Source organism: Haliotis rufescens, unplaced genomic scaffold, assembly GCF_023055435.1.
Source record: "Haliotis rufescens isolate VD_foot unplaced genomic scaffold, xgHalRufe1.0.p SCAF_4, whole genome shotgun sequence".
NCBI classification, from domain to species: Eukaryota; Metazoa; Mollusca; class Gastropoda; order Lepetellida; family Haliotidae; genus Haliotis; species Haliotis rufescens.
In genome coordinates this window covers 10464559-10492510 of record NW_025964112.1, presented here as the reverse complement: position 1 = coordinate 10492510, position 27952 = coordinate 10464559, and the positions used below count along the sequence as shown (strand labels likewise).

General features: G+C 43.4%; 1 protein-coding gene across 2 annotated transcripts; it reads right to left on the bottom strand.

The window, feature by feature from the left end:
* Positions 1-367: 367 nt before the first annotated feature.
* Positions 368-27491, bottom strand: LOC124135797 (EGF-like domain-containing protein 1). 2 transcript variants are annotated; one of them, XM_046501347.2, is made up of 11 exons: positions 27299-27491; positions 23951-24006; positions 22821-22946; positions 21899-22027; positions 20494-20702; positions 19652-19794; positions 18140-18288; positions 15302-15389; positions 13427-13589; positions 11285-11432; positions 368-1071 (listed from the first exon to the last, which is right to left on the bottom strand). In XM_046501347.2, the coding sequence occupies exons 1-11, from the start codon at positions 27301-27303 to the stop codon at positions 1067-1069; spliced, it is 1221 nt and encodes a 406-aa protein (XP_046357303.2). In that variant the 5' UTR covers positions 27304-27491; the 3' UTR covers positions 368-1066. The 2 variants fall into 2 exon arrangements, with proteins under 2 accessions (XP_046357303.2, XP_048238360.1); XM_048382403.1 differs by lacking the exon at positions 368-1071 and adding an exon at positions 9403-9670.
* Positions 27492-27952: the final 461 nt, after the last annotated feature.

The window sequence follows — 27952 nt, the reverse complement described above, 5'->3', positions numbered from 1 at the left end:
GGGTTGCTGAAGATCTATTCTGGTCCAGACATTCCTAACCTTTTACGGATACATATTCAAGCGTTCAAATTCTCTCGTACTAACTACAACTGAGATGATTCCGATTCGGATTTGTCCAAACTTCTAGGCGAGTACACTGAGTATGGGGTAGAAGGAAACCCAGATTCAACGTCCGATGGCTGCGATTCAAAGGTGCAAAAGACTGACGAAAACTAGAGACCTGGCAAGAATTGTTCAGCTACCTGTGGATATCCTTTGTGCAGCGAAGACTACAGCTCAATTTCTGGATCACACGGAAAATGAGAGTTACGGGGTAATAAAATACAAAAAGTACAGTTTTCTGTTCAAACATATGTTATTTACATACATATTATTATATAAAACCGTCAATTTGCACAATTTGGCTAAATATACTGTCATGGATATGTGGCAGTTACATATTTTGAATATGTCTTGTATTTTACCTTTTAAGTATAATTCATGTACGTAATTAAATGCAGCTTAAGTCATCTTATTTTATTGCTCAACCTACCATAAACACTACACTATCAGTCACAGCCTTTTCCCCTGAGCATGCTTACTGCATGGTCAGTTTGTGAATGTTATGAATATAGAAAGGGTTTCGTCGATTTTATTTACACCAACACATCAATGACATTGAACCACAGTATGCTTTAATAGTTTTGTCCAGTTACATGAACCAGACTTGTTTAAATTATTCGTCATGCTTACTTCACTGAATTTCCAGATCTATCATTTTTGGTTTTGAGTTGCCACAGTCACATATAAATTATCAAATATATCTGTCTGAGTGGATGCATCAATGTCTGAAGGATAACAATTAGCCTGTTCACACTTGTTTACAAGATGACTTGTGGCATGGTCTTCAATTTGTCCACAATAGTCATGCATGACAACTGAAGTTTCCACACTTGATCCTGAGGACTTGATATCAATCAGCTGATGGTCGGACACAGAATGCTCACTCCCATTGTCACTGTCCCTGGATTGCTCAGCTACTGGTGCTTGGGCCTCCTTTTGTATGGTACACTCGTCTGAGTTTGAATCAAACTGAAGATTTATAAGATAAAAGCTATAATAATAACTATGATTACAACAAATGCAATCAGATCCTTGATGTCCATTCTCAGGATAAACATTAGTAATAGATCTAATTTCAGATTACTCATGTTCGTTGCAATCATGTATTTTCTCTATACAAGTAAACATACTCCGAAATAATACATTTTCTACATTTTGAAGTTTCTAAAAATATGTGAATAATTCCAATATTATTCTCTAATTCTGCTTGATTTTTTAACAATCTCGTAATGATTATCATTTTGAAAAGTACTTGGTCTTTTAACGGTATACATGCATCATTAAATAACATGTACTTTATGTAATATATTGTTTATGCAGACTTAACCTGATACGTGTTGAACGTTTTCCCCCGAAAATGGATGGCATTAAACGCCGTCTGAAATGACCATCCTTGAAGTGTTCCTAACATTGGCGCTGGGTGGTGCCGTCAACTTGTGCCGTCAACTCCACGCTTTCTTCAGTTATTCATTCTCTGGAAACCTATGCCATGTCACCACCCGTCCATCTACCCCCTTCCCTCTATAATGTGAGCAGACAGTGCAATAATGCCGCTGTTTCGTTCTCGTTTCGTTCATTTTCCAAAACCTCTCCGGAAGTGAACGTCAAGCGCGTGATAGGGCCTTTTATCTCTGTTTTCGGAAGAGTTCGCAAGGGGGGATAATTAATCAGGGGGAGCTAAGAACTTATTGGAAAGGACTATACTGGTTACTCCCGTAGGGGTAACGTAGACATACTCTCAGCCAGTTGGGGTGACGGTACACATACTCAGACAATTAGCATTAGTATTAGATATTGAGTTGCTTTAACTCAAGTTTAGTCGTCTTTTTCTCACATTAGGGAGTTCCTTGTAGATCATCCATAGTTAAATAGGTATTCACATTTTGTTCCTGGTCATTTCACAGGTAAGTACGGGATCGGGTGGTCAGGCTCGCTGACTTGGTTGATGCACGTCAGCGACTCCAGTTGCGTGGATCGATGCTCATGATGTCAATCACTGGGTTGTCTGGTCAAGACTCGATTATTTACAGACCGCCCTCATATAGCTGGAATATTGCCGAGTGCGGTGTTAAACAACAAACAAACAAAACAAATCACAGGTAAGTAATTCAAATTTAGATTAGTTTTCATTGTAAAATATACCACGCTCAAATACATTTAGTTCCACTGCGCAACATGGTGAAACCCGAGATATGTCATGTAAGTTGGTGCTATGAGATTATATTATGAACATGCCTATATTACATAGTATTAATGTGATCCATTAACGCGCCACTTTGAGACAAACAGATATTACATATCTCAAACTTTGAAGGTGAGGTGAAATCGGGCATAACGTCGCATCCAAGATTATTGCACTTATAATGTTATATAGTGACGTGTGTCTGACTCCGAGCGGACCAGTCCTTGTTTTAGCCCCTTAATGACGAGCGCCAGACAGGGTAACAAGTACCATCTTTTAACGTCTTTTGGTATGACGTGGTCTGGGATCGAACCCCTTGACCTTCAAACTTTGAAAAATACATAGTACCATATAGAATGAAAAGTCGTCTGACGAGGGTTGGTTGTGTTATGAGAATCCATTATATATGTATATTTACTTTTCATGAAGACTATTTTAAATGTACTTTGTTTTCATGAAATGTATATTGATACCTTTTTATAAATTATGTTGCTTGTGTACAGATTGCCAGTGATCAACACTGACCAATTACACACTTCACTTCACATTGTCTATATGTAAGCCCTGGTAAGCTCACAGCCAAGTACAGGCTGATGTTATGCAATTGTGGCTTGGCTATTGCTCGACAGATAGACCAAGTGGTGAGTTCCCAGGTCGGGTTTAAGTGTTAACTGACAAGCATAGTCGCCTTTTACGGCAAGCATGGGTTGCTGAAGCTGACGACGGTAGTAAGCTTGTGTGGTTGGTGACCTCAGGACGCTGACGGTGAGCTCGAGGGTTGGCACATGGTGTAGCAGCCAGAATCTCAAGTGGTACAGCCTCGAGGAACATATGGAAGATGAGTGAAGGTCAGGATGACCGGAAGAGACATACCAGACATGCTGCACCCTGGGACCGACCCGGACCCTTCTCCTGGTGGAGACTTCATCACAAATATACGACGTCGTGAGGCAGTGGCAGGAGGAACAAGCGCGGAAGCATCATGAACAGGTGGTCATGTGGATGCGAGAGAGGAGGGAGAAGATGGAGAAGTTCCAGCAATTCGAGAATTTCCAGGCCGCTATGGAGGAACACGGAGAAGGTAGAGAAGATGAAGTTCCTGGGGATGCTCAGACTCCATGCTCAGGTGAGAATTCATTGATTGATGAGCAATGATCCATGCAATCGGAGTATGCAACACGTTCAAAATGTCAAAATGAGAAAATATGTTCGGTATATGTTAGTATTTTGGATGCAAATTTGTACCCCTATTTTGTTTATATTTTTACATGGAACCAGAAGAGTACCTCCCAAATATTTCAGTCATTATCATTCACCAACATACGAGGGGCGTTCAATACACTTATTCCATTTGTCCTTCAAGCTTTAATACCACTTTTATAGAAATCCGCAGATTGGCCCTCTAACCACGCCTCTGTGGCAGCCTTTATGTCCTCGTCATCCTGGAAGCGTCTTCAACGTAGGGTAGCTTACATTTGCCGGAACAGGAAATGGTCACTTGGGGCTAAATCTGGGTGGTAGGGTGGGAGATTGAACTGTATATATTAACTGTGATTATATTGAAAAATAAAAGTGCAAAAGATATTCTGCGACTTGGTCTTATATTGAAGTTGCAAAACTCTTTGAACGCCCCTCGTATCACGGTATTAGAGACTAGAAGCTGGTGTGTATTGGCGGCGCGCGTCTTATGCAGGATATATTGAATGTCAAATGTACAGAATAACATACTGAATAAAGCAAACATATCCCCATTGACAAACAGACTTTTTATTAGTCTTGATGTTGGCGACTATTTAATTAAGTACTACATTCGTTAGCCTTCGGTGCGGTCTTCCGTGTTCGAACCCCGCTGGCGACACACATTTTTGTGAATTGAATTATATTTTATATTGCAAAACGAATGTCCGTCATCACCAAGTGACACTGTGGAAATATTTAGTTAATTAATCCCGGGTTTGAGAAGGGAATCATTTTTTAAAAGAATATATCATAACAAGGACTTAAAAAGTATGTTGAGCCATAGAGCCGTATCAGCTTAATGTTGGCAGGAGGCCAAAGTGATGCAAGGTGATGTGAGGACAGTTATTGAGAGAACTAGCATCTCCTTTTCATTGATCACCGGCTTAGCAGAAAAGTAATCTCGCTTATTGGCTTAAGAACAAAATAAAGTGAGGTGAGGTGAAAATGGGGTTTAACGTCGCGTCCAAGATTATTGCACTTATATAGCGACGTGCAGGCACGTGTATGTATGTGTGTGACTGCTTGTACTAGGCCGGACTGATGCCGATTTATAGTGCTAGCTCATTTAGATACCATGCCGCAGTTTAACATGAATACCCCACTCAGACACAGTATACTGACTCCGAGCCGACCAGTCCTTGTTTTAGCCCCTTAACGCCGAGCGCCAAACAGGGTAACAAGTACCATCTTTTGACGTCTTTTGGTATGACGCGGTCGGGGATCGAACCCCGGACCTTCCGCTCTCCGGTAAAAAAAATCAAGTCCTGTAGAGATCTAATATTTAAAAAATCGAACTTCAGCGAGCCCTTGATCCTTTGGGGGTCCTGGGTAGAAAGTGTCCCCATTGACTTGGCCCGTGAAGATCGGGGAAGAATAGGACTTCAGCAACCCATTCTTGTCGTAAAAGACGACTACGTTTGTCGTAAGGGACGACTAACGGGATCGGGTTGTCAGACTCGCTGACTTGGTTGATGCATGTCATCGATCCCAATTGCGTGGATTGATGCTCATGATATAAATCACTGGATTGTCTGGTCCAGACTCCATCATTTACTGACCGCCGTCATATAGCTGGAATATTGCTGAGTGCGGCGTTAAACAACTAACCGACCATGGACGTATGTATGAACATAACCTACAAAAGCATGGGCGGGTTACGTTTTACACATGGCATAATATCAAGATTATCCATAGATATAAATATTACTGACTGCGGCATGAGCTACGGGTATGATGGCGCCGCCTTGCAAGGTGTTTGGTCAAGATCATTCATTCATTGATACACCCTTGGGATATTTGGCGATTTTTCATAGCCCTTTGGAATTTTCAACATTATATATATATATATATATATATATATATATATATATATATATATATATATATATATATATATATATATTGTTAAAACTATATTAAATATATAATATTATATCTTTTACTTATGTCACTCTCATTCTCTGAAAATGACCTTACTAATCTGGATAAAACTTGGTGAGATATCCAAATGATTCAGCCTTGGGACCCTTATGGTTCTGTGTGAATGTATTATTTGTTTTACGCCGCCGTAAGCAGTTTTCCAGCTGTAATAATGCGGCCTGAAAATAGTTTATGCCAGTCTTTCGAGTGCATAATATGCAGCCGAGTTATGAAAAGACACACTGAGCTAAATCAGAGAAGGCCCGCCCTATCCCCATGTTAGTCGGCTCTAACACGGTACTAGGGTCTTTTCTACCAGCGTGACAGATGGGCAGCAACTGATGAAAAACACTTTTTTTATGAATACTTTTATTTCAGTTTATTTGTGAAGGACACACTCTTACACGAAACAGTTTACATAAGCAGTAAGTACAGCAATGTGATAGTCCTGCACATATATACACAGTGAAACTTAACACGACCTCCTCAGTCGACACGATATATCAAATTGTCGGATAAGTAGATGAATATAGTTTAGTTGTCAATGGTTAGACTATATCTAATAAATTAATAAAAAATGTGATATCTATATAGACAAGATGCATATAGCAAATTGCATTTCTGTTTGCAGCATACATTTTGGATAGTATTATTAAATCTTGATCATCGATATTCACGGTGTTCAGTGTGTCGAAGGCTTTATTCATTAGTGGATCAGGGATCACTTGCACAAAGCGACCTTAACGTTAAAATAGCATTGTGCAAGTGGGCCCAGTAGAAAAACATGTTCCATATAATATCCAAGTACAAATCCCTGTTTAACATACAATTAGTACCAAAAGCAAGCTGAAATATATGGTTCCCCTAAACTTCAGGACAAGAAGCCTTCACCTCCGGACAAGTACATTTTGACAGTTAACTTGCCGGCTTGATTTCCTAGATCAATCAATCAACCTAGACAGTCAACTCGGCCATACGTAAAGGCATTTTATGCATAAGACACAACACTGTTCATTCATAAAACATCGTATATATGAAGATGATGAAAACCACCGAGTGCTGACCGTAAACTCGTATTGTGTGCATCAAACAAATCTTTGTTTTTCATACTTAACATTCATGAAAAGCCAGACCAATTATGATAATACAGAATATGAGATGATCCGATATTTCAATGTGGTAATTCATGTCAAAACTCTAATAAATAATCAAATGTATCCATTGGATGTTCACCAAAGAATTTTTTTAAATAATAATTCGGGACATTTTGCAGAAGGCCGTGAACAATGTTAAATTAGATTTTAGTTTGATGTTAAACGGAATAGAATGTCTGCCAATTTTTGAAAAACATATCTTTAAGGCAGTGCAAATGTTTTAAGTCATTCAATTAGATGTGCGTAACTCATTAATGTAACTACACTTTTATCATATATATTTTTTTATTAATATATTTAAACTAAATAAGTCATGTGAACTTATTTATTTGTTCTATGATTGTACACAAGCTTCTGCAACTGGTGCAGATGAATACTATTGGAATTTAAGGCCACTTCTAACAATGTTTAGACATATCAGGAAAGCTGGTGATAGGTGATTCTGTGGATGCATTTATAAAAACTACATCTGTTCCAGAAGATGGATATTACGCAATATGTGTTGCTGCTTTGTCCGGCCTGTCAACGAACACAGAGGAAGGGCCAAAGTGATGCAAGTCCGACTAGTTTCTTTGCTTGTTGTTTAACGCTGCAGTCAGCAATATTCTATCTTCATGACGGCGGTGTTAATAATCGAGTCTGGACCAGACAATCCAGTGATTGACATGTACATCGATCTTCGCTATTGAGATGTGATGACATGCATCAACGAAGTCAGGGAGTCTGACCACCAGATCCCGATGGTCGCCTCTTAGGACATGGAATATTGCTGAATGCGGCGTTAAACAACAAACAAAGAAACTACATTCCTCCAGCATAGCAAGACCTCGCCAAAAGACCTTCTCCATCAGGGAAAAGCATTCCAATCGGCATATAGCTACGGTTATTATGAAAACTGAAAGGGACCACTAATTTATGTTCGTTTTAACCGAAGTTCGTTATTAGCGCAAAATACAACATATATACAGCAAATGGACGGGACCCCAAGAAACAGTTCGCGTTATCCGTCAGTTCGTTATTAGCGTGTTTGTTATAAACGTAGTTTTCTGTATGTACAAAAATACGTTGTCTTCAATACAACTGCTTGTCGTGAGATTATCTGCGTTGTAGTATTCCCCCTGTCACTAATGCTGTTGACATAATGCTTATTAGTCTGTCTCTCCCCTGAGCCTTACCATTTCCGCTTCCACCCAGCCCTTACGATAATGCTTTAGCTCTAAATGAAGCAAGTCTAGATGTTCCACAGGTTTATTTCCCATCTCAAAGGGGCTCCTTTTCTCTGTAAATGGAGTTTATTTCTATCAGAATTACATATTATCAGAGTGTTGGTCTAAATATTACTGCACGGGAGTCCTCATGAACTGAGTGTTGGAGTTTTATCAAGTATTATTTTCGAAAGGACGGTTTCCTTTCTTGGTATAAAGGTTTAGAATGTCCGTGTTTTTACTTTTATAGATAGGTAGGTAGGTAGGTGGTTTCTGGAATGAAATTGCAATAAACGCGAAAAGAATTATGTATTCAGTGAAAATAGTCTTTGGAATGAAGGAGAGATTTTGAATTGTTCGTGAAGGCGGATGCTCGATAATACAGTGTATTGTACCCTCCACTCTATTGGGGTAAATGACCTTAGTGAGTGAGTGAGTGAGTGAATTGGGTTTAACGCCGCTTTTAACATTATTCCAGTTATATCACGGTGTGTCAGCTTAATGTGGGAGGAAAGCCCGAAGTGATGCAGGTCTCAGACGTTAACCACTTCGGTGAAACCCACGAGCACGGTATGGTGCTGACAAACCTAGAAACATAATCGGGGAGAACCGGAATTCGAACCCACAATCATAGGTTTCTGGCATGCCGAAGGGACGCAACTCTACACAGTGAATCGCGGCGCCTTAGACGACTTGGCCACCCGTGACCCCGTGAGTGCCTTAACCTATACGATTTAGTAGTTTGATTTCGAACCTGAGTGAAATTACACATGGCGCTAAGAATAGCCAGTAAGCCAATATAAGCACACGACCGTGAGAATTATGTGCTAAGTTAGTGGTAAGACTTGCATCACACTCGAAACGTAGCCTTCATTCACGGTTTTTATTTATCATAATAGAATTGAGATATAGACTCCTACTCTGGATAATCGAGTTAATCAATATGGTGATGGTGTGGACGTTGATCTACTTTGGACTAAAGTGCTCATGGAAATAAAAAAAACACTGTTTTGCAGGATTTAATAATCGACACAAAGCATAACGTAGCTGTAAATACGAAATAACAAAACAACTGGAAAAGTACTAGTCTGGATTTGCTAGTTTTATCTCAGTGCTCAATACAAAATGTACTTTACAGGAGGTAATTTGTAGGCACTTTCAACATTCAAAAATAAAACTAAGTCCAAATTGACATGGCAGAAACAAGCTATATGCTTTATGCAAATTAGCCTGGAAAAACAGTTATCAAAACAACAATAAAAATAACAGTTATGTTTATGTACATAATAATAATGACATGTAAGTTGTTGTTTGAGAAGGGAATATGTTACTTTTACGTTCTGATATTTTGACGATGATTCACTATCCCACAATGCCACTCACAAATCACTAACCACTGACAAATCACATGCACGTGGGTTTCAAGCACCTGTTTTCACCTGTCGTCAAGGTGCCATAGGTCATTGACATTCACCTTGATCTACTAACACCTGGTTATGCTCAGTTTCACAATAGTCTGTTTTGTTCATATTTTAACACACTTTTACGTGTAAAAAGACATAAAAAAACTTTGATACGCTGTATTTGTGCCAAGGCACAATTAGTACTAATTGAGTTGTTTTGTATATTAACTGCATTTATTTAAAATCTGAGATCGAAAAAACAGGGGTTTTTTTCATTTCCGTGAGTACTTTAGTTGTCATGATCTTAAGCAAATAGACCTCTCTCTAGTTTACGCAACCCCGCGACAACCTTGGACTAAGGGGACGCGTCGTTCCCAAAACACAGCGCAAGAACAATGGCGGAACCAACTGTCCAGAAGCCCACTGTGACGTCACTTCCTCTGTTGCTACCTAAGGCGCCTGGAACTGAACACATAAATGAAACATATTACACAATTCAAGGTCATCCGATAGCTATCACTGAAAGATTGATTTTTGGCAGAATTATCTGACGCAAAGTGCATATCTTCTCCTGAAGAGGGCGGTCGGGTAGCCTGGTGGTTAAAGCGTTCGCTCGTCACGCTGAAAACCCGGGTTCGATTCCCGACATGGGTACAATGTGTGAAGCCCATTTCTGGTGTCCCCCGCCGTGATATTGCTGGAATATTGCTAAAAGCGGCGTAAAAACAAACTCACTCTCCTGAAGAGATGAATCTAAAACTAATAATTATTAATATTCAGTAATATTTTGATTATTTGCTCTTTTTGAAAGATGGAAATCATATGTGAGGTAAAGAAACAAGCCTATAAACACTGATCTTGCTAGCTTTTGATAAAAGAGAATATGTCCATCTATGGAAATTAGTAAAACTTGCGTTTTGGAAATATAGTGAATATGAAGACATACTGAGTGACTGAGTGAGTATGGTTTTACACCGCTTTTTAGCAATATTCCAGCAATATCACTGTGGGGGACGCCAGAATAGGGTTCACACATTGTACCCATGTGGGGAATCGGACCCGGGCCAACGCTTTAACCACTAGGCTACCCAACCGCCCCGAAGACATACTGGTAAATTATCCTGTAACATTACCACACCAATATGAACGATATATTGATTAAATCAATTAACCGATTATTATTGCCCCAATGAAAACTCCACACCAAATACCTCTTTACCCCCAGAATTTCAACACAACCCTGTATAATTGAAAATTACTATGATATCTTTTTTTCCCTGAGTAAACCAGACGCTCCATGTGGTATTATATTATCAAGAAGATTTGTTTCGTTTGTTTTTTGTTCAACGCCGGACTCGGCAGTATTCCAGATATATAACAGCGGCCTGTAAATATCCGAATCTGGACCAGATAATCCGGTGATTGACATCGTGAGCATCGATCTACTCATTTGTGATACTATGACATGCATCAACCTTGTCACCGTTCCCGTTAGTCGCTTCGTACGACAAGCATGGGTTGTGGAAGGCCAATTCTAAGCCTAACCTTCACGGGTGTTGGTTGGTTGGTTGGTTGGTTGGTTGTTTAACGCCGCAGTCAGTAATGTATTAAGAAGTTTAAAGCAACTCCCGGTCATTACCGTCCACAACCGTCAAGAACCTGAGACCGCCTCCGTGGTCTGGTTGTAGAGCGTCCGTCCGGAGAGCGGAAGGTCGTGGGTTCGATCCCTGTCGCGTCAAACCAAAAGACGCCTGCCTGACGCTCGCCTAAAACAAGGACTGGCCGGCTCGGAGTCAGTATACTGTGTCTGAGTGTTAAACTGCAGCATAGTATCTCAGTTGGCAGTCACTATAAAAGTGTCATTAGCCTGGGTACACACACACACACACACACACACACACACACACACACACACACACACACACACACACACACACACACACACACACACACACACACACACACACACACACACACACACACACACACACACACACACTCGGGCATACACGTCGCTATATAAGTGCAATAATCTTGGACGCGACGTTAACCCCATTTTACCATGAGGTAAGCGTTTACCTGGAGTACTGCTCGTGTTCCCCTGCACGCCGCTGGTCAGCACACGATAGGTCGTCCTAACCGTCCTCTTGGTGATAATGTCGGACTGCAGCCCTCGCTTCTTCCTCCCGTTACCGGAGTAGGGCTGCGTCTCGCCACCACACTGGACCTGTTCGCGGGACATGAAGTGAGGTGTGCACATACGATTTGATCATAATGACGCAATTATAATTCATGTATCTCTATTCTTTTTTGAAGACGACAAAACATGCTGTTAAGTATGATAGCCAAGGGGGACATCGCGGAAAGGGGTAAGACGATACTGTATTCATATTGCTTTCTTGACTCGTGCTATCGCTTTCTCGTCTCGCGGTATCGCCGTCTCGCCTCGTGCTATCGCTTTCTCGTCTCGCGGTATCGCCGTCTCGCCTCGTGCTATCGCTTTCTCGTCTCGCGGTATCGCCTTCTCGCCTCGTGCTATCGCTTTCTCGTCTCGCGGTATCGCCTTCTCGCCTCGTGCTATCGCTTTCTCGTCTCGCGGTATCGCCTTCTCGCCTCGTGCTATCGCTTTCTCGTCTCGCTGTTTCGCCGTCTCGCCTCGTGCTATCGCTTTCTCGTCTCGCGGTATCGCCTTCTCGCCTCGTTCTATCGCTTTCTCGTCTCGCCTTCTCGCCTCGTGCTATCGCTTTCTCGTCTCGCGGTATCGCCTTCTCGCCTCGTTCTATCGCTTTCTCGTCTCGCCTTCTCGCCTCGTGCTATCGCTTTCTCGTCTCGCGGTATCGCCTTCTCGCCTCGTGCTATCGCTTTCACTTCTCGTGTTATCGCTTTATTGCTTTCTCGCGGCCACAAATGAATGCGAGAATGCGATGTCCCCTATCGGCCTCCATAGTTAAGGGACACGGAGGGCCTCCCATTAGTCTCAGGACACAACATGCTGTGCAGTTGAGGGACACGGGTGGCCTATTGGTCTAATACGACACAGTTGTGCAGAATCTCTTCAAGGATACTTCATGGTTGTAAATCATAGGCCCCGTTCTATACCACGATCACAGGGCTGCGCCTATAGTAATGTTTAATGTTAATGTTAAACTTTGGTTGCGACTGTTAAAGCAAGAAGATCGCTTTGTGAAAGGGTCTGACAATAATTGTGATGTCCAGTTTATCAACATCATACCACTGCTAACAGGTTACGCGAGGTGTCTGATGTACGTTTTGTTGGTTTCTTTGTTGTTTAACGCCCCATTCAGCAATATTCCAGCTATATGACGGCGGTCTGTAAATAATCCAGTCTGGACCAGACAATTCAGTGATTGACATCATGAGCATCGATCCACGCAATGGGGAGACGATGACATGCATCAACCAAGTTAGCGGGCCTGACCACCTGATCCCGTTAGTCGCCGCTTACGACAAGCATAGTCGCCTTTAACGGCAAGCATGGGTTGCTGAAGACCTATTCTACCCCGGAGCCTGATGTTCGTAACCGTGTTGAACACACGTCACAGCAATTCAGTCCCCTCTGTATTCAGTGATTCCGCGTATTCACGGTCGCAGAATGTTTTGCAGAAAGGCCCACAGAATTGTAACCGAGCAGAAAATCATATTTTGTGCAAAACTGCTGCGGAATTTTGCTCTTTTCTGCCGCAGAATTCGTCAAACACACAGCAGAATTTTAACACTCACAGTCGAAACCTGGTTTTAAACGCGGCACATAAGTTTACTGAAACGAATATTTGTCATTATTTGAATTGAGTATTGTGTTAATTAAATCATGCCAAATAATTATTTGAGGTTTGTGTTATATGGGAAAAATCAATTTACAATCGATCCTTTAAACATTTTTACGTTTTGAGAAATGGTTAAATGAAATCATTATACATATTTTGTTTCAAGTGAAGTCATAGCTTACTGGAAGTGCATGTATGTACATGTATGTTTACACTAGTGATGGCCGGATTTCCTTCGATAAGTTATTCTAGCCGTGGATACGTTAACAGCAAAATGCCTGAAAAACAGTTGCAAAACCCTAGGAAGTTCACGAAAGGGAAACTTAACAGTTTGCAGAATTATTAAAAAATTGGATTCAGAATTCACAAAAACTGACTGCAAAAAATAGATCTTTTGGCCGCGGAATACAGCGGGGACTGTCAATTGATGACTTACTGCTGCACACGTGGACTTCTCCGTGCACATCTTGACAGTGCACGTGACCGACACTGCGTCCTGATTGGTGAACTTGAAGGCATCGTAGATGAACGTCACCTTGGTATCAGACACCTTGCTTGGTTTCTGTATCATGACGTTGTCGACGTCGCTGGACGGACAACTGGAGGAGATACAGGCACAGCAGAGTTAGTAAGTGTGGATGTAAATGAGTGAGTGAGTGAGTATGGTTTTACGTCGCTTTTAGCAATATTCCAGCAATATCACGGCGGGGGACACCAGAAATGGGCTTCACACATTTTACCCATGTCGGGAATCGAACCCGGGTCTTCGGCGTGACGAGCGAACGCTTTAACCACTAGGCTACCCGACCGCCCCGAATTTTAACGAATGTCAGTAGTTATTAACAGTAATGTAATATCTCGGTGGTCAGTTTTAGTGTGGGAGCACCCGACATGATGCAGTTTAAAGGCGTTAATCATGCCCCTTTCACAAAGCGATGTTAATGGTACTCCACATAAACACTACCATAGACGTAGAACTACGATAGTGTTGGGGGCCATTTGATGTATGTTCGGTGGAGGGGTTGGGGGATATCAGATATTTTAATTAAAACTATGAGCCTGATTCTTTTTTAAGATGACAGCTTACTTTAACGTAATTTGTGTGGCAGGCAATCTCTTTTCTTTCAAAGGTTTGAAGCATGAATATGTTTTCCAAATGTTCAAATGTCCGGCCCCTTACAGAACGGGGCCCATGGCTTTACAACCACGAAGGATCCTCGAAGAGAAGGGACACAACTCTTTGCGACATGGCCCCGACACTGATCACAGTGCGTTGACACGGATCACACGGATCACAGTGCGCCGACAGACCCGTGAAGATCCGGGATAGAATAGGTCTTCAGCAACCCATGCTTGACGTAAAGGGCGACTATGTTTGTCGTAAGAGGCGACTATCGGGATCGGATGGTCAGGCTCGCTGACTTGGTTGATGCACATCATCGTCTCCCAATTGCGTGCATCGATGCTTATGATGTCAATCACTGGATTGTCTGATCCAGACCTGATTATTTTTCAGTGCGGTGTTAAACAACAAATAAACAAAAACAGTGCGCCGACACGGATCACAGTGCGCGGACACGGAGCACAGTGCGTTGACACGGATCACAGTGCGTCGACAAGGATCACAGTGCGTTGACACGGATCAAAGTGCGCTGACACGGATCACAGTGCGCGGACACGGATCACAGTGCGTTGACACGGATCACAGTGAGTTGACAAGGATCACAGTGCGTTGACACGGATCACAGTGCGCTGACACGGATAACAGTGCTTTGACAAGGATCAAAGTGCGTTGACACGGATCACAGTGAGTTGACACGGATCACAGTACGCCGACACGGATCACAGTGCGTGCACAAGGCTCACAGTGCGCTGACAAGGATCACAGTGCGTTGACACGGATCACAGTGCGCGGACACGGATAACAGTGCTTTGACAAGGATCAAAGTGCGTTGACACGGATCAAAGTGCGTTGACACGGATCACAGTACGCCGACACGGATCACAGTGCGTGCACAAGGCTCACAGTGCGCTGACACGGTTCACAGTGCGCGGACACGGATCACAGTGCACTGACACGGATCACAGTACGCCGACACGGATCGTAGTGCGTTGACACGGATCACAGTGCGCTGACACGAGTCACAGTGCGCTGACACGCAACACAGTGCGTTGACACGGATCACGGTGCGCTGTCACCACCGTCCCTGTCTATACATATCTCTACCCGTGTTGTACGGGGGTGTATGCCTCCACTTCCCTGTTTATACATGTCTCTACACGTGTTCTGAGGTGTCCCCATTGATCTCACCTGGAATTGATGAATCTGACTGACTTGAAGTCACCGCCTGCCATTGTGTTGCTGGCCACACAACCTTCCACGCGGAGGGCGACAAACTCTGCAATATCATCGAGTGAGTGAGTGAGTGAGTGAGATACACATATGTGCTTGCACATCGCAATAACATTTCAATGATCTTGGACACGACTTTAAACCCGATTTTACCACACCACCTGAATCTATGCGCGTTATATTTAAATTATGACAATGTCCCTCCTGTCTTACCATACAACTCTTTACACACCCAATTAATGTATACAAGTCCACTACCCTGTATAGTTCAAGACAGTGAACGAGCCACATTTTCTTACGAAAGTGAGTTAAGTTTCATTCATTACATAAAATACAAGTGATATGCGACATGGAACGTTAGCGTATTGTCTATGTTTTCTGATGGCATTGCGAACACCTGGTGTCATCACTGATTTTCAGAGATCCATTCATAGAATTTTTACCGCTGCTTCGCCTTTTACGCCCAATGTAAACAGTTTCGGCTGATTACCGAGATTGGTTATTTTCTGGCCTTGATATTTTATATTTTGGACCCCCAAAAGCTATCGAACCATATGTGTGTTTTCCATCTGTTCCACGTATTCCTGGATAGGATAGGTCCCGTATAACTTATATGCTTGTATGAAAAGGAATTTAGGAACAAATTGGCGCATTGCAAATACAAAGCACTGGTTCGTGTATTCTGGTGTAAGATACAGAACATATATATATATATGTTCTGTATCTTACACCAGAATACACGAACCAGTGCTCTGTATTTGCAATGCGCCAATTATATATATATATCCAATCTTGGAACATGTATGTGCGCATCCTTTACTTATACTGTTATTTGTGTTTGGTTTGAGAAAGTTACGTGTGGATGAGTAATAGTTGTAAAGCTGTTTAACGCCGCTTTTAACAGGATTCCAGTTATATCACGGCGTGTCAGCTTAATGTGGGAGGAAAGCCCGAAGTGATGCAGGTCTCGGACGTTTACCACTTCGGTGAAACCCACGAGCACAGGTATGGTGCTGACAAACCTAGAAACATAATCGGAGCGAACCGGAATTCGAACCCACAATCATAGGTTTCTGTCGAATCGCGGCGCCTTATACGACTGGGCCACCCGTGTCCCTTTTTTTTAAATATGTATGTATAACCATATGCGTACAAACAAAATGTGCCATATTCTCATTCCTGATTCTGAAATTACAATTTGTTTTACCTTCTGGGCTACACATGTGCGCTTTATGACACTACAGGAACTGGCACCAATAGGTAGGTAGGCTACAAAAAGAATTGCGCCTTGTTCACTTGGATCAAAGTTATGTTATGTTTTGGTAGTTCCCAGTGTAGTTTATTTCTCGTTGTTAAAACACGGAACTGTTTCTAGTGTACAGTAAACTACGGTTATAACGAACACGCTTATAACGAACTGACGGATATAACGAACTAACTTTTTAGTCCTGACTATTTGCTGTAGTTATGCTGTGTATATGCTTATAACGAACTACGGTTATAACGAACTAAAAGTAGAAGTCCCTTTGAGTTCGTTATAACCGTAGTTTACTGTATTTGCGTGTGCTGGAGGGAGGGTCTGAGTTGTCGCTGTGGCGAAGCAAGCTGTTGGTAATTTATGGCCTAACTACTTTGTGGGAACTTAGGGGCAAGACATTTTCTTGAACCTCCTCCTGCTACCTGGTGTACTACTACACATACGACCCGTGAAGATCCGGGGTAGAATAGGTCTCCAGCAACCCATGCTTGCCGTAAAAGGCGACTATGCTTGTTGTAAGAGGCGACAAACGGGATCGGGTGGTCAGGCTCGCTGACTTGGTTGATGCATGTCATCGTATCCCAATTGCGTGGATCGATGCACATAACGTCAATCACTGGATTGTCTGGTCCAGACTCGATTATTTACAGACCGCCGTCATATAGCTGGAATATTGCTGAGTGCGGCGTTGAACAACAAACGAACTACACATAGTCTACAAAAGTAGGAGATACTACCACACTACTACTTCGTGTGAGACTATTAGCTCATGTGCCCTCTCCAAATAATCGAGTCCGGACCAGACAATCCAGTGATTGACATCATGAGCATCGATCGACGCACAAGGTACCTACTGATTTTCATAAATTACCACTATTTTAACATTACTATGGTCCAAGGCGCAGTTGGGATAAGATGACATGCATCAACCAAGTCAGCGAGCCTGGCCACCCGATCCCGTTAGTCGCCTCTCACGACATGCATTGGTTGCTGAAGACCAACATAGTACAGTCTGTACTGTACTGGGGGGCACGGGTGGCCCAGTCGTCTAAGGCGCTGCGATTCGCTGTGCAGAGATGCGTCCCTTGGGCACGCCAGAAACCTATGATTGTGGGTTCCAATCCCCTGTTCGCCCCGATTATGTTTCAAAGTTTGTCAGCACCATACCCATGCTCGTGGGTTTCACCGAAGTGGTAAACGTCTGAGACCTGCATCACTTCGGGCTTTCCTCCCACGTTAAGCTGACACACCGCGATATAACTGGAATACTGTTAAAAGCGGCGTTAAACCCAACTCACTCACTCACTCACTGTACTGTACTGTAATTTGTCGAGTTAAAGATCCCAAATGGGTGTACTGAACTGCATCAAGAATAAATTATAAAATTAAATTCAGATGTTCTTCCACATCTGGTCCAAATTTGATTATTTTACAGGTCCCTATACCCAGCTGCAAAGCTGCTTACTGTGGGGTAGTACAAGAAACAACACTATCTGTGATATCAACATTTCCCAAATGAGAGGTCATGTAGCCCTTACTGGGGAGGCCAGCGGCTGTCATTTCTATCGTGGCTGTGATGTCGTCACCCAAGCTGACGCTGCTGGAGATGGGGCTGCCAGACGCCGTCAACGTCAGGTCCACGTCTTCATCTTTGATGCTCATGTCCACCCCGACAGGACTCAGGATACTAGGGGGAGTAGATGTAAACAAGATGTCAACGGGGGAATGTGGCTTTAATGTCAATTAAGACAAGCTCCAATGGTGATCACATTGCAAATGATTCCCAACACGGGTACAATGTGTGAAACCCACGCCATGATATTATTGGAATATTGCTAAAGGTGGCGACAAATCCAACTCACCAACACTCACTCCCTGAAATGCAAATGTGACTCTATGTGGGGGCACGGGTGGCCCGGTCGTCTAAGGCGCCGCGATTCGGTGTGCAGAGTTGCGTCCCTTGGGCACGCCAGAAACCTATGATTGTGGGTTCGAATCCCGGTCCGCCCCGATTCTGTTTCTAGGTTTGACAGCACCATACCCGTGCTCGTGGGTTTCACCGAAGTGGTAAACGTTTGAGACCTGCATCACTTCGGGCTTTCCTCCCACATTAAGCTGACACGCCGTGATATAACTGTAATACTGTTAAAAGCGGCGTCAAACACAACTCACTCACTCAAAAACTATGTATAGGTTGTTTGTTTTTTTGCTTAACGCCGCACGCAGCAATATTTCAGCTCTATGACAGCGGTATGTTTATAATCGAGTCTGGACCAGGCCATCCAGTTGCACGAAGGGGAGCTCCTATTATCATCCAAAAACATTCTTCCACCTTTTCCAGTGTGTAAACAGTAAGAAGTAGTTTATAAGCAGAGTGTACATTAAAAGTAGAGCAAAAAGCTTCATTTGATTGTGACGTTATGGTAACGATGACGTCACGATGGTCGGCAAAACATTGTCATACAATTTCATTGCAGTGAGATCTCATAGGAGATCTAACATATCACTTAACGTCATAATTACCCAAGCGATATCACCTGTGGGAGCGAGTTTTGGATGACAACACAAGTATTACTGACTTGCATGTTAAATTAATTCAATCTCTCCCTCTACCCGTGAAGATCCGGGGTAGAATAGGTCTTCAGCAACCAATGCTTGCCGAAAAAGGCGACGATGCCTGTCGTAAGAGGCGACTAACGGGATCGGGTGGTAGGCTCGCTGATATGGTTGATGCATGTCATCGTATCCCAATTGCGCGGATCGATGCTCATGATGTCAATCACTGGATTGTCTGGCCCAGACTCGATTATTTACAGACCGCCGTCATATAACTGGAATATTGTTCAGCGCGGCGTTAAACAACAAACAAGCAAATAAAAGCTTCTGAGTCTTCGGTTCTGTGATTTCCTATATTACTCAAAGAGACGAAACATGGGAGAATACATAACATAAAGAGGTATATACTATCTAGAAAGATGATAACACGATGTCACCATTGATTCCCTGAACCCCAGTATCCTGATCGAGTCGGTAACACATTTGCACGCTACCTGTCAATGTCGGTGATGCCGAGTTGGGAGCTGGCTGCTGTGCTCTGTGTGTCGTCGCAGACAGCAGTCACCACCTCGTCTGACGTCAACACGATGCTGTCGCTGGCAAACAAAACGTAAAACTTCCGTGTGTGAGAGTCAGTCTGAAAAAAAAGATGGCCGTACATTATTAATGGCAGAAGCTTTTGACTGGCGGATGTGGAAATCCGTCTGAAAAAATACATTGTAGGATATCCTAATGTGTGGTGGCCGAGAGAGGACATCGCTTTCTCGCCTTCAAATATGGACGATAAACCGATAAGACGAGTCGAGAAAGCGATAAGACCAGATTACAAAGCGCTTTCTCGTCTGGAACTATCGCTTTCTCGTCTAGTGCTATCGCTTTCTCGTCTCGTGCTATCGCTTTCTCGTCTCGCGCTATCGCTTTCTCGCCTCGTGCTATCGCTTTCTCGTCTCGTGTTATCGCTTTCTCACGGCCGTAATTGAAGACGAGAAAGCGATGTCCCCTCTCGTCCATCATACTAATGTCCTTTTGAAGTGGTTGGTTGGTTGTTTAACGCCGCATTTAGCAATATTCCAGCTATATGACGGCGGTCTGTAAATAATCGAGTCTGGACCAGACAATCCAGTGATTAATATCATGAGCATCGATCCACGCAATTGGGATCGATGACATGCATGAAACCAAGTCAGCGAGCCCGACCACCCGACCCAGTTAGTCGCCTCTTACGACAAGCACAGTCGCCTTTTACAGCAAGCATGGGTTGCTGAAGACCTATTCTACCCCGGATCTTCACGAGTCTCCAGCAGGACTTAAACTGGGCAAGGTTCCGACTACTTACACTGGCGTTGTGCACGGCGTTCCCGCACGTGGCGTGGGTGTGGGTCAGGGTCAGTTCGTACGTCTGAGTCGTGCCCGACACGAGGGTCATGTGACATGCCGTAGTCTTCGCCTTCCCTTCAACGAAGATTTTACCAGTAAAGCTGGGGACTTGCGGCGTCAGCCTGAGCGTCATCTGAGGCGTCGGCGTGGAGGTGCAGGTGATGATATCTACAAAGATTTGATTTTTGTTTGTTTGTTGTTTAAAGCCGCACTCAGCGATATTCCAGCTATATGACGCACAAAGATTTGAAACTACATCAGTGAGGTGAGGTGAGGTGAAATTGGGTTTAAAGTCGCGTCCAAGATTATTGCACTTATACAGCGACGTGCATGCATGAATGTGTGTATGTGTTTGTGTGGCTGCTTGTACTAGTCCGGACTGATGCCGATTTAAAGTGCTAGCCCACTGAGATACAATACCGCTGTTTAGCATGAATACCCCACTCAGACACAGTATACTGACTCCGAGCCGACCAGTCCTTGTTTTAGCCCCTTAATGCCGAGCGCCAGACAGGGTAACAACAAGTACCATCTTTTAACGTCTTTTGGTATGACGCGGCCGGGGATCGAACCCCGGACCTTCCGCTCTCCGGGCGGACGCTCTACCACTAGACCACGGAGACCGAAACTACATCAGTAAAGGGGCAGGGGTGAGCCAGTCGTGTAATGCGGAGCATTTCGCTGTGTCGAGTCTCTTAGGCCTGCTAGAAACCTGTGAATGTGTTCGAATCCCGGTTCGCCCTGATTATATTTCTAGGTTTGAGAGCACCATACCTGTGCTCATGGGTTTCATCAAAGTGGAAAACGTCTAAGACCTGCATTACGTCGGGCTTTCCTCCCACATGAAGCTGACTCGCCGTGAAATAAATGGAATACTGTACAAAGCGGCGTTAAACTTCACTCGTTCACACTATAGGGCTGAAATACAGTAAACTACGGTTATAACGAACTCAAAGGGACCACTAATTTTAGTTCGTTATAACCGTAGTTCGTTATAAGCATATATATAGCATAACCACAGCACATTTTAGGGGGAAAAAAGTAAGTTCGGTATATCCGTCAGTTCGTTATAAGCGTGTTCGTTATAACCGTAGTTTACTGTACAGCTGATGTGACTATAAATCTTAAATCACTCTTAATCTTAACTCCCTCATTCACATCCGTAAAGATTGACAACGTTAGTAGATAATAACTGATAACGACGTCAGCGACGGAGATATCAGTTTAGCTGTATATAAATTAATACTTTAGGAGATCTAGAGGATTACGAGCCTCAAGGATTAGTCAGCTCTCGATGACCTCTGGGACAAACAAAGGCATGCAGTGGAACGAGCATTGCTCCCTCCCAGTGATGATGAACTTACATCTTGAAGTTTCGCAGTTTGTCCCGAAGAAATTTTCCGTGCAATGGCACTTGTACGTTGACGAGTCTGAGCTGCACGTGGCACCATTAGAACAAGGACTAGACCCACACAGACTTTGTTCTTTTTCAGCTGGAAAACAATGCGTCTGTAAGGCACCGCAATCACACAACCCCAATACGTGCACGTATGAATTCATTAAATCAATTAACAGACGTGATCATTGTCATATATACAAATGACCATTAATTAAGCTACACCTGATTTACAATCCGATTCCGAAAAATAATGAGACCCTCCAGTTCAAAACCTGAATGAACTGACCCAGGCACTGTCCGTGATCGTTAGTGTCAATAAGGTTGTAAACGTCTAAGACCTGCATCACTTGGGGCTTTCCTCCCACACGAATCGGTTCGTGCTGATTATGTTTCTAGGTTTGTCAGCACTATATCCGTGCCCGCGGGTGCAAAGTGGTCAACGTTTAAGACCTGCATCACTTCGGGCGTTCCTCAACATGAAGCTGACAAGCCGTGATATAACTGAAATACTGTTCAAAGCAGCGTTCAACCCAACTCACTCTAACATGTAAAAGGCTGGTGGGTTAGCCTACTGGTTAAAGTGTTCACTCGTCACGACCCGGGTTCGATTCTCCACATTGGTACGATGTGTTAAGCCCATTTTCGAGCGTCCCCCGCGGTGATATTGCTGGAGTATTGCTAAAAGCGGTGTAAAACAATTCTCACTCACTACAGGCGTCAATGGTAAAGTAAAAATTCACTCACTCACCCACCAACAAGATTGTCGTTATTCGGCCCGGAGACATGAGATGTATCATCCAGTGTGTCACTCACGTATTCACTCACTCACTCACTCACTCACGTATTCACTCACTCTCAGATAAGTAAGTGATTTTCTAAGCTCTTACCTTCAACGATGCTGCAGTCGACTCCGCTGTAAAGTACAGAGCACTGACAGATTCCGTCGACGTCATTGCAGTTGGAGCCATGGAGACACATGCTGCTGTCCCTTCGACAGTCAAACTTGCCAATAGCTGTCGGCAAAACGAAAGTGGAAACAGTACCATGCGTTTGTGCGTACTTCAGGTTTGGTTTGAGTCAAATTATTTTCATCCCCATCCTTCAACATACGGCCCCCAAAGATCAAATACTCAGTCCCTTAGTTCCTCAACAGGGGCGGTTGGTAGCATGGTGATTAAAGCGTTCGCTCGTCAAGTCGAAGGCTCAGGTTTGATTCCCCACATGGGTACAATAAAGCCCATTTCTGGTGTCCCTCGCCTTGAAATTGCTAGAGTATTTCTAAAAGCGGCGTAAAACAATATTCAGTCACTAGTTCTGGACATCAAACATAATATTAAAGGCAACAAGAGACAAAAACAATCAATGGATGGAAAATAAGGACTTTTAATGGTATTTTTTATAATAAAACACTTTTCCGTGTCTCTTGTTGACGTGTTCTGTCCGAATTAAAACTGAAATATTAGAATTGAACTGAATATTAAAATTTTAAAATCTATTATTGTAAGTAAACAGGTTGAAACCTGAAGTTCGCTTAATTTAACCACATACGAAACTACTCGCCATCCAACACCAAACATGCAGGTAACATGCAAACGGGGGACATGGGTGGCCCAGTCGTCTAAGGCGCCTCCATTCGCTGTGCAGAGTTGCGTCCCTTGGGAAAAGTTGGGTTTAACGCCGCTTTTCATAGTATTCCAGTTATATCACGGCGTGTCAGCTTAATGTGGGAGGAAAGCCCAAAGTGATTCAGGTCTTGGACGGTTACCAATTCGGTGAAACCCACGAGCACGGGTATGGTGCTGACAAACCTAGAAACATACTCGGGGCGGACCGGGGTTCGAACCGACAATCATAGGTTTCTGGCGTGTCAAGGGACGCAACTCTGCACAGCGAACTGCGGTGCCTTAGACGACTGGGCCACCCGTGCCCCCCCCCCCCCCCCCCCCCCCATAACGCAGAAGAAAATTAGGGAAGAATATTAGGTAAAACGAGTTATTTTAAAAGGGGACTTGCTTACCTGTGGCCACTAGTGTTGATAATACACATAGAAACAGCTGCATCTTGCTGTATAATCTGAAACAATAATATATCAGGAAATGAGTGGGTTGGGTTTAACGCCGCTTTGAACAGTATCAGAAGTCATGCATGTCTCAGACGTTTACCATTTTGGTGAAACACACGAGCACGGGTATGGTGCTGACAAACCTAGAAACATAATCGGGATTCGAACCCACGATCATAGGTTTCTGACGTGCCCAAGGGACGCAACTCTGCACAGCGAATTTCGGTGCCATAGATGACTGGGCCACCTGTGACCCACATATGATGAAGTCGTGGACGATGTTATTACCTGGTGCAGGGGCGGTCGGGTAGCCTAGTGGTTAAAGCGTTAGCTCGTCATACCGAAGACCCGGGTTCGATTCCCGACAGGGGTACAATGTGTGAAGCCCATCTGTTGTGTCCCCGCCGTGATATTGCTGGAATATTGCTAAAAGCGGTGTATAACCAAACTCACTCACTATGCAATGTCTGTCCAACACATGTGACAACTAACCTTTCAAAAACAGGAGGCGGTATTTGATAAGCCAGTATACTGTGTATAGTAAAAATGTAAATGGTCTAGTTGAATATGAGTAAGTGCGTGCGGGAAGGGTTTCATGCCGATATCAGCTGCTGTCTGCCCTTTGACACCAAGAATGGACACATTTGTTCATTTGGGGAATCGAACGAGGGTTTTCATGGATTCTTGGACAAGTCAAGATATGCACAGGTATCGTCAAAACATTGTGCAAGAAAGACTGTCACATAGCGGAGGTAGGGTGTTTCAAGTAACGCTTGCACAGTCAATAGATGCTGAGTCAAATACATACTTGAAATACAACACGATATATGACGTGGTGCGTGGAGTGTGGAAACATGGCATTGAACGCTCAGTGATTTTATATAAGAGTGAGTGAGTATGTTCTACGCCGTTTTTAGCAATATTCCAGCAATATCACGGCGGGGGACACCAGAAATGGGCTTCACACATTGTACCCATGTCGGGAATCGAACCCGGGTTTTCGGCGTGACGAGCGAACGGATTTTATATAAGAGTGAGTGAGTATTTTGTACGCCGTTTTTAGCAATATTCCAGCAATATCACGGCGGGGAACACCAGAAATTGTCGGGAATCGAACCCGGGTCATCGGTGTGACGAGCGAACGCTTTAACCACTAGGCTACCCCACAGCACGATATATACAGAGAGGGGTGTGTCCAACACTGCCAGGGTACACAAACGTAAGCAGACACTTTCATTCATCCAGGGGGCATATATGTAAGGGGTGACCACAGTTATAGTAAGTTACATCTCCTGCGTCAAGGGTTCGGGATTGCATCCCAATTGTGTAGGTCGATGCTCATGATGTAAATCACTGGATTGTCTGACTGTTTTTGTGTCAAACGTTTGGGGCAAGAAAAGAAATTATCTACAAGGCGGGTTTTTTCATATGAAAAACAATATTTATCTCATCTCTCAGCTTTCCCCATATTAACAATAGAGTAAACCATATTTGGCTACCCTGTTTTCAAGAAAAAGAAGCCTCCATCAGCGACCCATATTCACACAACAAGCCTCGTTCTGTACCCTATATTCAAAATACAAGCCTCTTTCAGCGATTCTGTATTCACAAAACAAGCCTCACTCAAGCGACCCTATATTCACAAAACAAGCCTCGTTCAGCAACCCTATATTCAAAATACAAGCCTCTTTCAGCGATTCTGTATTTACAAAACAAGCCTCACTCAGCGACCCTATATTCACAAAACAAGTCTCGTTCAGCAACCCTATATTCACAAAACAAGCCTCGTTCAGCAACCCTATATTCAAAATACAAGCCTCTTTCAGCGATTCTGTATTCACAAAACAAGCCTCGTTCAGCAACCCTATATTCACAAAACAAGTCTCGTTCAGCAACCCTATATTCACAAAACAAGCCATATTCAAAATACAAGCCTCTTTCAGCGATTCTGTATTCACAAAACAAACCTCGTTCAGCAACCCTATATTCACAAAACAAGCCTCGTTCAGCGACCCATATTCACAAAACAAGCCCCGTTCAACGACCCTATATTCACAAAACAAGCCTCTTTCAGCGATTCTGTATTCACAAAACAAGCCCCGTTCAGTGACCCATAATTCACAAAACAAGCCTCGTTCAACTACCCTTCATCAACAAAGCAAGCCTCGTTCAGCGACCCTAAATTCACAAAACAAGCCTCGTTCAACTACCCTTCATCCACAAAACAAGCCATGTGTGGCGGTAGCAGCATGCATGATTTGCTGCAAGCCTCCACGGGGAATTCTACCCAGGCTGCCCGGAGACTGACAAGACCAATCAAACCCGCCGATCCAGTTGCAGCACTTCCTTGATCCAACCATTCATGAAAATTTCATGAAGAGACAAGTAACGATTAGTCTGAGTGAATGCGTCCTTATTGTGATGTTCTAGTCATTCCATTGTCAACTGGGTGGGTGAGATGTTTATCAGGACGCGGAATAAACAATCAATATTGGGCACAGAATCGATGCATGTACCATGCCCCCCGTGTCCTGTTTCAATCTTTGGTTAATTGGCTTTCGGAAACAGCCAGGTACTTGCTTTATTTATTGTATTTTACGAGGTCGGTATCACTTATAATCATACATTTACTCTGCAGCAATTATACCGCCCATGGATATTTATAATGAATATATAATATAATAAAACAATGATAATGTATGTTACAAGGAAACACTGTAACAATATAACAATCATATTTTATGTCGAAGGGGCGGTGGGAAGTCAGGACTCTGAAGGCTCAAGCTTGGTATCCCACATTGTGAATCCCATTATTTGTGCCTGATGCCCTGATATGCGTGAACATCCGGGGTAGAATAGGTCTTCAGCAACCAATCCTTGAGGTAAAAGGTGACTATGCTTGTCGTAAGAGGCGACTAACGGGATCGGGTGGTCAGGCTCGCTGACTTGGTTGATGCATGTCATCCTATCCCAATTGTGTGAATCGATGCTCATGATGTCAATCACTGGATTGTCTGGTCCAAACTCGATTATTTACAGACCGCCGTCATATAGCTGGGATATTGCCGAGTGCGGCGTTAAACAACAATCAAACAAACAAAATATATACGTTTAACGCTGCCTATGCGATAAATCTACAATCTTCAATTTATAATTCATTAGTTCATCCGTTCAGTCGGAATGAAAACGTACAAAGAGAATATTCAACAGGTTCAGGTACACATCCTTGCCTTTCGTCTCTTTTTTCCAAAAAGAGAGAAATACGTTCAACCCTTTGTAGATACATGTTGCGTGCGGACTTACCCCATCGATGTAATCACTCCAGTAGAGACTTCCCGTGCATGTTTACATCTGTATCCCGATCACCTCAGAACGCATTGCAACGATGTTGTGGTTCACTAAATGCTGTGAAGATGCCAGTGTTGTTACTGCCGGTCGACATGTACAGTCGTCACTGTCGACTGCCACCAACACACTAGTTCTTCCTGGTAGCCCAACGCTTACTCTCTTTAACTGCCTGGGCGCTGTACAAATCGATATTCGTAATACGACCGGATCGATGCACTAGAGGTGGGTGATGCTGATTTTCCATTTAACGTATCAACTCTATTTATTTTTCTATCCCACTCGCAGTTTTGGGCATCACAACCCATTTGTACCTTGATGAAATGATGATTGGACGTTAACGAGTTTCTCATAATGAGATGCGTTGATTAAGATGAGTTAGAACATTTGTAAATTATTTTCTGCATCATTACCCGCGAATGAGTGAGCATGTTTGTACATCTGATCTATTAATATTCAGTCATTTTAGGGCGGGAGACACCATTAGTGGGTTTCACATAAATGTCTTTGCACCAATGTGGGGAATCGAACCCGGTCTTCGTCATCACGAGCCCCTCCTTTTACCCCTGGGTTATTCGACCGTCGCTTTACCACTGAGTGAGTATTGTTACA

Bases quoted from the DNA above. Each gene is read 5' to 3' on its own strand.
- LOC124135797 (XM_048382403.1), bottom strand. The intron at 22,028-22,820 runs GTAAGAGCTTAG...ATTGTTTTCCAG, and splicing joins CGACTGCAGCATCGTTGAAG to CTGAAAAAGAACAAAGTCTG. The intron at 9,671-11,284 runs GTAAACGCTTAC...TTATGTGTTCAG, and splicing joins GAACACGAGCAGTACTCCAG to TTCCAGGCGCCTTAGGTAGC.